Genomic DNA, 12347 nt, shown 5'->3' with positions numbered 1-12347 from the left:
GATCTTTCTTACAGATTGCCAGAGGTGCGCCAGAGCTGTTTTCTAAGAACAGAAAGAAAATCCCATTTTTAATGTGTTTCTCAGTGACAGCTTTTGCTGAAGTTTTTGTTACTGTAGGCAAAGTATAATATTAGTTATCCAATCCCTCCAAAGTATACTGCATTTAATTGTCTAAATGAGTCTTTTTCTGGGCAACAATTTTATGCAGCCATATGAGACTGACAGAGCATGTTGAGATAAAATTATCCTAGATAAGCAGAGGAAGCAACACACACACACACACACACACACAGAGAGAGAGAGAGAGAGAGAGAGAGAGAGAGAGAGAGAGAGAGAGAGAGATGAGTTTCCTGGCATTTGCCTCAGCTTTCCTGTCTGAGCATAAGCAGATTTTTCATAATTAGAAATGTTTCAGTAATTTCTACTTCCTAGAAATGTTTAAGGAAAAAGACCAAAATGCACTCTCATGCTCTCAAGTTTTGCTTTGTCATGCTGTTCACTACCACATAAAAGAGTGGATTTTGTTTGATTAAAAAAAAGGCAGGGTGGGGGCTTAGGCCAAGATGGCTTGTATACTGTGTCTCAGCCTGCAGCAGTCTTCCAAACAACCTATTTCTTCAGAATGTAGACTTCCGTAATGGAAATGCTGAAAAGTACTTAATAGTGGGTTGATAAAGGTCGTCTTAGATATGGAAGGATACTTAACTGAGCCCTTTTTAGATAACAAACCAATTCCTTTCCTTACTGTTTTCAGTAGACTCTTAACTATCATTTAATCTTTTAAGTGAGAGTGGCTAACCTGTGGCCTATCCAGATGTTGTTGAAATACATATTCCACTATCCCTGGCTATTGGCCATGCTGATTGAGAGTGATGGAAGTTGTACCTTAACAAAATCTGGAGGGCCAGTGGTTATCCAATTCTGCTTTAGGTATTCTATAGTAACTCCCTCTCTGTTGTCTACCTGATCCGGAAGTGGGGATTCTCCAAATGATTTTTGTGCCCTAAGTATCATTCCTTCAATTCAATACAATGCTAGAGTCCAATCAAAAGGACTTTTTAAAAAAAAATGCCCTCTGGCAAGTGTTGGTTTCAATGTTGGCAGGGTCAGTGTGGTGCAAATGCAGCAGCAGAAACACCAGATTGGTTCTGTTAGGCCATTTGCACCATACCAACCTTGCCATTCCTCATTTCTATCCCAGTATACTGCAGCAACTTATTCAAACATAACTCAGGTGAGTGGTGCACTGCCCACTTCTGAGTAGCACTGCCACAGATGACAAGGGGGGTGGGGGCGAAGCAAAATGTCAGTGATGGCTTTCTCCACAAAAGCAGTGTGTCTATGGGACTCTCTCCTAGGGAAGATCAGGCAATTCCCTTCCCCAGCATAGTTCAGATGGAAAAGGTGCTTTCATTTGGCCTGACCTTTGGAAGGGGATAGGAACATTCAGGCTTGGTACATTTTTAAACTGTCATTTTTAATTAATGCTTTTGGATATGATCATATCAGATTTTAGGTTGTTAGCTACTCGGGCACTCTGGGGAAGAAGGGTGGGATATATGAAGTTAATTTATATTTAATACATTTAATAAATGAATGAATGTCTATGTCAGGCTTCAATATAAATATTCTCAGCTTTGTTTATACGATGAAAGATGCAAAAAGATATTGTAGCAAATAATGCTCATAATGGTATTGGTAGGTGTGATAGATGAATGATCATAAAACATATTCCATTTTCTGCTTCATTATCTTCACATCTCTAAGCCAAGTAATAATGCCATTCTGTGTTTTGTGCAAAATATACCTGTCATCCCTAGACATTATTATAAACTGAATTTTCAGGGAGTGTATAATTTTATTTTGCTTGTAATATAAAGCAACATGAAGGAAAATGCACTGATAATATTTTATGTTGTATGATTTACCCAATTAAAAGAAACACAAAGGGGTGCTAGAATTTACTCCACTTCTTTTCTTCTCTTAAAAATGTTTTTGAAGTTTGGTATAGGAAGTTGCTTTGGGACTTTGGAACCTCTTCCTCCAAAGATGCATCACAATGTGCTCACAATTGTTACGGAAGAAAACTGCGACTTTCTCAAAATCTCATCAACAGATTACTTAAGAGTAAAAGAGGTAAGCAATCTTTTAAAAAATCTTAAGTGCACCTGGCAAGAACAAAAAAATGGCCATGCTTAAAAAAAAAATCATATTGTGCGTATAGGTATAGAAGCTGCTGTCTTCTATAAACTACTTGTCTTGTTTCAATGAGTTGCAGTAGAAAGTTGCTTTGAAGCTACATCTCTGGATAAAAGCTTGATTAAAACCTACCAAGATGGACACTCCAGCAGCCATATGCTGGCCTGCTAGGCACTTGACAGGCTCTCTTAATTTTTTCAGTCCCGGGCAGGTGGCGCCTGATACCAAGTGAGACCATCTACCTCAGTATTGTCTACTCATCGACTGGTAGTGGCTCTCCAGGGTTTCAGACAGGGGAGAATCCCAGCCCTACCTGGAGATGCCAGGATTGTACCTGGGACCATCTTCATGGACAGCAGATACTCTACCACTGAGCTTCCCCCAAAGGATTGGGGAGTCCTACGTTATGAAGGTCTTCAGTGCATGCTACATCAAAGTCCTGATCTTCAAAACATTGCTTTGAGCTCATTGTAATTGCCAACATAAAGTGCCTAAAAATTGAAAAATGACATGAGCCCTGCCTGTAGGCTTACAATCTGTAAGACATGACATAAATGGGGAAAGCTGTGGGGAGGAGCAAGAGGACAACAAGCAAATTGTCACCTACACATAAGTAAGCCTCATTGAGTTCAATGGGTTTTAGTCTAGAGCCCACAGTGGGTTTGTTTTGAAACAATCAATCCCTCTTCCCAGGGAACTCAGGGAACTGTAGCTCTGTGGCTGTGCTAAGTCAATTGTTCCATGAGCACAAGTGTTTCTGTTTTCAGATAAACAATCTCCCTCACCTGCACACTGTTCTGAGGGCTCTCCCTATCCTCCCGAGCAAATATGAGAAGGGTGTTGGGGGAGTAGAGGGGTGAGTGCTGGTTTCCACTTAAATAATGGCTTGGTGGACTCCACTCACTGGTGGAGGAAGAGGGTGCGGTGGGTGCGCCTCACCCTGGGTGTCATCCCTGGGGGTAGGGGTGACATTGCTGCCCCGCCCCCTGGAATGCTCGTCGCGGGTGGCGCCCCCATGGGCAGCTAGCCCCACCCCCGGGTGCACAACATGTGCGCTGCTCTGGGTGCTTGAGCAGCTAGCTCCGCCTCTGACTCCATTCCCTAGGTTTTATGGGGGACCACAGGGACGTGGGTGGCGCTGTGGGTAAAACCTCAGCACCTAGGACTTGCCGATCGCATGGTCGGTGGTTCGAATCCCCGTGGCGGGGTACACTCCTGCCGTTCTGTCCCAGCGCCTGCCAACCTAGCAGTTCGAAAGCACCTCCGGGTGCAAGTAGATAAATAGGGACCACTTACTAGCGGGAAGGTAAATGGCGTTCCATGTGCTGCGTTGGCTCGCCAGATGCAGCTTGTCACGCTGGCCACGTGACCCGGAAGTGTCTGCGGACAGCGCTGGCTCCCGGCCTATAGAGTGAGATGAGTGCACAACCCTAGAGTCTGGCAAGACTGGCCCGTACGGGCAGGGGTACCTTTACCTTTACCTTTACAGTTTGTTAATATTTAGTCAGACCAATAGTATGCTTTACTAGGAATTTGTTTAGCCCCATATACTAAAAATCCTTTTTTAAAAGTTACAAGACTGAAGTGTTAAACCCTATAATGCCCGATAGCTAAATGCTCTCTTAAGTATACTTGATGTGTGTATTGTGTGAGCAGGAACCAAATCCTGTTAATCTCAGATTGGAACCACATCTCCTTGAAGGGTTCTTCTTGTTGATTCACAACTCAGATGCTTTTGATTTTGCTAAGCAGCAGCTTACACTTCAAACAATCAGTACCGCTTTGTGGACACCGGCAGGATTGACTTTGAGTCTAAGTTATGCTACAGACACAGTGTATTTTAGAAAAATAATTGAATGTGTTCATTTTTTTTTAAAAAAATGCAATCTGAACATTTTCCTTTTAAAAAAATTTACAATAAGAAAACAATACAATGCAGGGGGGGGACACAAATTCCTGAGATGCAGACAAAGAATCAAATAAATCTACTTGCATCCTTTAGTGGTGAATGTAAGTTATCCAATTGATCATTCTAATGTTGCTGGAATGTTGACTGGCTCATAGACAGCCGACATGTGGCATGCAGTCGTATCTTCGAAGAACACGCACCCACTGGCATGTGGAGAAATATACAAGATCTAGGCAAATGTGCATTGAAATGTATGTATCGGGTGGGGAATCCACAGCCCCCAGATGTTGCTGAAGTCCTACCATCCCTGACCCCTGGCCATGTTGGCTGGGGCTGCTGAGAGCTGGAAGCCAACAACATCTGGAGGGCTATGGGTTCCTCATCTTTGCTTTGGGCGATCAGTGGGAAGTCCTTGATAGATAGTTGGTATGAGTGATAAGAAGGAAAAGTTTGTGCAAAGCTTTTTTTAAAGTTAAAATATTAATTTAATGGTGTATTCCTGCACTTGTGTATTAAATTATTGAGTACAGGTCTCTGGTAAAAATAAACATGGATTGCCATCATGTCAATACACAGTCCAGGAGCTCTGTTAACATTTAGGTTATCAGACATGTAATTGATATTTCTGAATATAATGTTACAGCCAGCCAGTGTTCATAATGAACAAATCTATCTTCCATTCATTCCAATTTGTTTCCAATTTGTTAATAAATTAGGTTCAAAGTCTACTGGCTGTATTGTGCTAAAATCTCTACTATTCATGAGCTACATATTTCTTAGTATCTTATTCCATTTCTGCAACTTCCCTTTCCCTGCTATTTATTTGTTTCTTTCCTTTTTAAAACACACACACATATATAGTATACCTTTTCATTGCTACTTTTAAGCATGAAACTGTCTTTCAGGAAGTAGCAAAGCGTGAAAAGCTTGCCAAAGAAGAATTAATCCATGCCTGTCCGTGTTATCGACACTGGCCTATGGTATTTATATTTCAGCTGGCTGCTCAGTTAAAATGGAGGAAATTTCCAGCAGACCATGGTGAGTGTCATTTCACTTTAAACTCCAACAATCATCTTCATGATCTGGGTTTTTATAGTTTGGAAAATAGGAAAAATCTAGCCTGGCCCAGCTGAGATCAATAATACCTGAGGATGGGTGTGTGTGTAACTAGACACCTGAACATAATTGATCAGTAGGGGAGGTCCTGGTGGTAGTGTTACTGGTGGATTGGTGCTGACCAATGATAGGACCTTCTTGGTATCCATTCCCCATTTGTAGAATGCTCTCTCTGGTGAGATGCATCCATCACCCTCAGAATTAACATCCAGGAGAAATTAAAATAAAACCCTGTTCACCCAGGCATTTGATAGCTGAAAGATACTGTTCCTGGCAAACTTGAAATTATTAGCTATGAGATATTTGACTGTGTTGAAATGTTTTTAGTTTTTCCCTTACTGTTTTGCCAACTTCTTGTTTACTGCACAGGGCTCATTTGTGAGGAAGGATGGGATAGAAAATTAACCAACCAACCAAACAAACAAACAAACAAATAAATAAGGGTTTGCCAGCAAATATGTGACCATGCAGGCATCCTGTCTCCCTTCATGTTCCTGTAACATTTAGCTCCTGAGATATGTGACATGCTGTCATAGCATAATGCATTTTCACGGGGTGTGAGGGTTGTTCATGTGGGGTTGTGACAGGGAAACACGCAATGTGATTACACCATGTCGTTCATTTCAGGAAGCAAACATTACGGAGAAGAGAGGGGAAATTGGACGCAGGCCTGTCATTCTTAGTGCCATGCCATTTAGCTTTGCCCTTTTGGAGTGTGCTTGGGGGGTATGTGCAAATGTGGTGCATCATTTTCATACAATTAAGGGAGGATTCCGCTAAATATTTATTCCTGTGGACTGTTTTATCCATTATCTATTTAAGTTATTAAAGAAACTAAATTACAAAACCTTTTTAATTAACCAGTGGATACTGGAATGAATTAGATGGATAAACTGCATTGGGAAAGAAAAGCAATGACTTTATCAAATTCTTTTGATTAATTAGTTGTTTAAAAATGCTTATTATCCATTTCTTTGCCATGAGTGGTGCACAGTTTGATTATCTGATTGTGGCACAGCATGTGTTTCAATACTTAGCTGTGTTAGCTGATAAAAGCAATTTTTAAAAATAAAAAAGCCAGCTAAATTCCATATATTATCTGCTACATAATCTCATTAGAAATCTCCCCCCTCTTCCTCCCCCTTTTTTTGTCCACATGATTTGTATAATTACTCTTTTGGCTGATCCTACTGAGATCATGGTTTCAGCTGCTTCCATTAACTGCTGGAACACAGATTTGTCAGACTAAGCAAATCACAGTTCAGACAGGTACTATAAATTGATGTATCTTGACTCTGCAGAATTTCATAATGGTTTACAATGACGTGCTACTATTTATGCAGTGTAGGTGGGGAGCCTCTGGGCTGACTCTGACATTACATTTCTTTAAAACAATGAAATTCTGGACAGAACAGTTGTTAAGCTTTTTTATTGAGGGGAGGGGCAAGTTGTTGAGCAAAGAAATGGGATGTTTTTGAGCTATTGCTGAGGGAAATCGGCAAAAGCGACACTGCCTACATCAGCTGCCATACGTCTGGATTTACACTGATGTATGGCAACCCTACATTTCTGAACATGGAGAGCCATACAAAAACCATGTGAAGCAACAGAATATTGTACTTTGGTTCTCTTAAGAGTTGTATTGAAAAGTAGGTCCCCAAAGTAAAGGTAAAGGTACCCCTGACCATTAGGTCCAGTCATGACCGACTCTGGAGTTGCAGCGCTCATCTCGCTTTATTGGCCGAGGGAGCTGGCGTACAGCTTTCAGGTCATGTGGCCAGCATGACTAAGCCACTTCTGGCGAACCAGAGCAGCACATGGAAACGCCGTTTACCTTCCCGCCAGAGCGGTACCTATTTATCTTGTACATGAAGCTGAATCTCCAAACTAGAATCGCAAACCATGGTCTGATCCTGGCTTACAAACCTGGTCTGGAGGTTATGCATAAACCATATAATGGTAAATTATGGTTTGTACCAAAGAGGAAATTACTAATTCAATCTGAAGAGGAAAGGCACCTCATAAGTCTGTTGCACATTCCCAGTCCTTCAACCCTGTCATCTGGTCATAAACGCTGGCCTGATAAAGAAGTGTTGCAATATGTTCAGCTCAGATGCTTTGCATTTTTACTAAGATGGTCTGAACAGCCATCGTGATTTGCCACATGGATCTTTCAGACAGCTTCTTTAGCATTTGTTCCAATGAATTCACTGACGACAGGATTCCATCAAACCTCCCACCCCCTTTGAAATTTACAAGCTCATCTTGTGTTATTTAAGAACAGGTGTTTGTCGCATTGTCGTGGCTTAAATCCTTCCTTTTCTCACTCTTGCATGAGAACACTTTCACACAGGCATCCATTACAGAGCATTATGTACCTTTAATTGGTAAAAATGCTTTGGGATGAAAGGTGCAGCGTAACTGTAAAATATTACTGTACCTCACTCTGCTTAATTGGGACAGCTGCTTAATTGTAAATCTCCCAGGAAGCCGGTTTAGCCTAATGATAGCTGCCTGTTTATGGTTGAGCCTTAAGGGGCCCACATTAACATAAATTGTGAATAACAGAGATTGATTTCGTGCACACCCAGTAATTAAATGTTGCTGAACCAGGTGGACTTCTAAGATACTATATATTCTTTTAGGACAGAAGCTCTTTTTTAAAAAAAGAAAAAAGGCTTGGAAAGGTCCAGCCCATTCCAAGTCTAAATGGGTGAGTTTACCCACCACTATCTCATACCTGCCAATTGTCCTGGAAAAAAGGGATGTCCCATTTTTTCTTCTTCTGAGAGGACGGTAGCTAAAATGGCCACCATGATTTCAGGCTGCACTCTCGCCGCAAAAAGTGTTTTTTCTAGAGTAGCAATCTTGTGTGGTTCCTCAAAATGTGTGTTTTGGGGGGGCTGTGCATTTGGAGGTGGGGGGGGAGCTGCGAACTTGCACAGGTAATGTAACCCATACAGGAGTGCAACCCTGGAAGGTGGGGTTCCAGTTTTGGGCCGCTTCATAGTGGAGGGTATTTTATACACACACACACAAACACACACAAACACAAACACACGTGCCCCTCAATATGTTCTTCTTATTGCATATTCTTGATCAGGGGTAGGCAACCTAAGGCCCGTGGGCTGGATGCGGCCCAATCTCCTTCTCAATCTTGCCCACAGACGGTCTGGGAATCAGCATCTTTTTACATGAGTAGAATATGTCCTTTTATTTAAAATGCATCTCTGGGTTATTTGTGGGGCATAGGAATTTGTTCATTCCCCCCCCCCCAAAAAAAAAAAATATATAGTCCGGCCCACCACATGGTCTGAGGGATGATGGACCAGCCCACAGCTGAAAAAGGTTGCTGACGTCTGTTCTTGAGGATTTGTGCTCATGATGCTCAAGATGTGGTCACACAAGCCTGCAAAAGTTTTTGGGGCATTCACAGTTATACCACAAGTGGTAAATACTTGTTTTGCTTTTGTTGTGCCATAGCCCCTCTAGGCAGTATTGAAGAAGCATCTTGGAACAAACTAAAGCAGAATAAATCCACCACTAATGCACTATTACTATGTGAGGAAAAATGTTGCAGGATACACCTGCAATAAAACACCAAAAATTTTTCCTTCCAGTAGCACCTTAAAGACCAACTAAGTTAGTTCTTGGTATGAGCTTTCGTGTGCATGCACACTTCTTCAGATACCCGAAAGCTCATACCAAGAACTAACTTAGTTGGTCTTTAAGGTGCTACTGGAAGGAAAAAATTTTTTTGTTTTGACTATGGCAGACCAACACGGCTACCTATCTGTAAATAAAACACCAGTTATGGAGAGGTCCTATCAGTACAGTGGTACCTCGGTTTACGAACTTAATCCATTCCAGAAGTCCGTTCTTAAACCAAGGTGCACTTTCCCTAATGAGGCCTCCCATCGCCGGTGCCCTTCCACCGTTCGGATTCTGTTCTTAGACCGAGGTAAAGTTCGCAAACCAGGACAGTACTTCCAGTTTTGCGGAGTTCGCAAACCGAATAGTTCTTAAACAGGGCTGTTCTTAAACCGAGGTACCACAGTATGATGAATTACTTTGAACCCGTCCCCAGAATTCTGGTTACCGAGGGGAAGGAGGGGACCAATTTCTTGCATTTCATCTTAATAAAATTATGACTGTTGTGGAATGTCTTTACTATAAAAGTTTTTAAAATATAATTATACATTCTCATCACCTCTTGGGGGGTTTTATCTCCCCCCTTTCCCTTTGATAGTCTATTAAGCCATTGTGTTCCATAAATGACTGCAGCACATAATTCCCCACATATGCTTTAAAATAAAATCACTAGAAAATTTAGTATATGGCATAGAAACAATATCTTCTTTATGTCTCATAAAAATTTGAATAATTTTCCTTGGAAACTTTTGTCATGTAGCTTCCCTCAAAATATAATGTTTTCATTAAGATAAGGCACAGCGGTTTTTTTTTTTACTTGTTTTATATTATTTGACTGTTAACTCCATTTCAGGAAGTACAATAATATACAATAATGTGGTATATAAGGGGAACTGAATGTAAATTCTCATGTGTGCAGGCAAATGTCTTCTTTTAAATATTATTTTTTTAATTTTAAACTCTCAGTGAAGAAAACTCAAGTAACTTCCAGGCTGGCTTCAATGTTGCGTAATAGTTGTCCAATCAAACTGAACCACTGAAGCCCAGGTTTTTAACAGTCATGTGATTCTGTAGATTTTAACTGAACAAAATATTAGCAGAAGTGTGCTTATTATACCACATAACCAAACATGACAACATCCATCTTCTCATCCTTTATTGCAGAGGTTTTAATTCTGCCTTTGTGGAGTCCTTTCCAGGTTATTTGCCAAGTTGCTCCTGCATCTTGCTGATGATTTTGGATGACCGCAGTTGGAGTCCAACAACAACTGGAGGTCCCCACTTTGGCTTCCTTCGCTCTAAATCAAGGTTTTCCCTCTTCCCTCTCCCACTTGCCTCTGAAAGTATTTTTATCCATCTCCTGTAATTTCTTCCCCTGCTCTCCTTTCACTCTCCACTTGTACCTGAGCCCTGCCTTGCATCTGTCCAATTTTCATCTCTCTTCACTTATCTTTTCATATTCCCTCCCTCCCTGTTATTGTCTCCATCCTCTTTTTATCTCAGCTTTTCATTTCCTTCAACACCTCCTTTAGAGGCTATTCTTCCCTTTTACTCACCCCATCTCTCAGCATTCTTTGCCTCCTGGGCACTTTTACTCAGCATGCAGAAACAGTCACATACCCTCCAACATTTCTCTGATGAAAATGGGGACGTCCCATTCCATAACAATAATGTAAAAAACAATAACACTATAAATGATTGCCGTCAGATGGCTCAGGGGTTGGATAACTCCATACCCTCCAACATTTATCCAATGAAAATAGGGACATCCGTAGGAAAAGGGGGACATTCTGAGATCAAATCAGAAACCAGGACTGCTTCTTTAAATCAGGGATGTCCTTGGAAAATAGGGATGCTTGGAAGGTCTGCATTCAGGTGCAGGCATTGGTCCACCAAAAAGGCTATGAGTGGGTATGGAATAAGGCAGGCAACTGAGGAGGCACTGAGATCCACCTGAAAGTGACCCAAGGATGGATCCCAGCTCACTGTCTGAGAAACACTGGTGTAAGACTTGTATGACCAGGCCACCTTCCTTTCTTCTGTGAACCTGCTTTTCACCCTTCAGTCTCTGACCCTTTTGGCTTAGCACATCTGTGTGGGTGGCAGTGATAATTCTGCTGTAGTAGACTTTATAGGTAAGGAATGTCATGGCCTTTCAGGCTGCCATTGGCCATTGGCTTAGTCAGAGGAGGAGCACAGCAGAATGGGCCTGGGCCAGGCACCCGAGTGCTTAAGGTTGACTTGAGAGATCTAATAATAAAAATTCCAAAATTCTTCATGAGCAATTTAAACAATTCATCCTTGCCAGACAGCATAAACTTGGATTAGTGATACAGGTGTGTTGAGCAACAGAGTATATATATGGTTACTCATTAATTACTATAAAAGCACAGAAGGCAGATTAGGGGATTATGCTTTATCTGTCATAAATATTTTCAGCTGTAAAATCAGTTTACATGATAGCTTTGCGTATTTTTAGGCTGAGACACAAATATTGTCAGTCAAGGACTGACTTGACATTCCTGCAGGAAGCCAATAATTTGAGGTTAAGCTATAGCAGTTTTTAATAAAAAAATATTATTTAAAAAGCTTTGTTTACTGATTATAATCCAGAGGGAGTTAACCACCTCTCTCTTACCCTTGCTCTCAAAACATGCATTTCATTTTCAGCCTGAGTTAATCTGGTTTAATCTTCCAGCTAATACAGCTGGTTCTGTCGTCACCTGGTTGGTAAAAAGGTCGCATTTACTAGGAAGGTTTGGGGAATTATATATTTCCATTGCTTTAGAACACAAGTTCAAAATAAAGGGCAGGAAACAGAGTGTACAAATAGAATTCATAAACTGCTTTAAAAACATTATTGGCTTTTGACTGCAGCAGAGGGCAGATAAAGAGCAAACTAGGTCTCAGCTGGTTGTCACAAAATAGGAGAAGGGGAATTGACCAATGTTCTAGTTTTGCTATCTCATTGTTCTAAGATTTCAAAATCTGCTGTCAGAAATGATGTAGTGTGTTGCTGCTTTTCTTAAAGGCCTTATAAATCAGATTAATGATAGCTTCCAAAAAGTAACCTCAGCTAAGTGGAACAAATTATGTTTATATCTTCATATATATAATTGTAGTGACCTTTGGCTATTGGCCCAAAGGTGTGTGTGTGTGTGGAGGGGGAGTAATACAAAAGTGTGCCAAGATTCTCCCCATCCCTTGAAAAATTAACTTTGGTGATTATTTCCTTAGTTTAAATAGTCATTGGAGACATCACATCAGCGCTATTAATTTAACATTTATTTAAATAAGACATAGTGGTATTAAAAGAAACCACATCTCCTCTTGTGAGCAGCACTTTAAAAATTATCTTAATAGTATGATTTAGCTTGTTTTAAGTTCCAATCCTAATTGCTTACTTTTTCCTTGTTGTGAATGGGTTGAAATGAACGGTGCCTCTTCTAAGGTGGAATACTGAGGTGGGGTT

The 12347-nt window shown here is 40.9% G+C and overlaps 1 protein-coding gene across 2 annotated transcripts in view; it reads left to right on the top strand.

Moving 5' to 3' along the window:
• Positions 1 to 12347, top strand: part of CNBD1 (cyclic nucleotide binding domain containing 1) — a 142887-nt gene that overhangs the window by 92534 nt on the left and 38006 nt on the right. For both annotated transcript variants that reach the window (XM_053395720.1, XM_053395721.1), the window contains exons 7-8: positions 2002 to 2136; positions 5014 to 5146. In XM_053395720.1, coding sequence (XP_053251695.1) covers positions 2002 to 2136; positions 5014 to 5146 — 268 coding nt within the window. The remainder of the gene's footprint in view (positions 1 to 2001; positions 2137 to 5013; positions 5147 to 12347) is intronic.

Source organism: Podarcis raffonei, chromosome 7 (genome assembly GCF_027172205.1).
Source record: "Podarcis raffonei isolate rPodRaf1 chromosome 7, rPodRaf1.pri, whole genome shotgun sequence".
Lineage (NCBI taxonomy): Eukaryota > Metazoa > Chordata > Lepidosauria > Squamata > Lacertidae > Podarcis > Podarcis raffonei.
The sequence above is the reverse complement of the archived record's forward strand: the minus strand, read 5'-3'. Positions and strand labels throughout refer to the sequence as shown.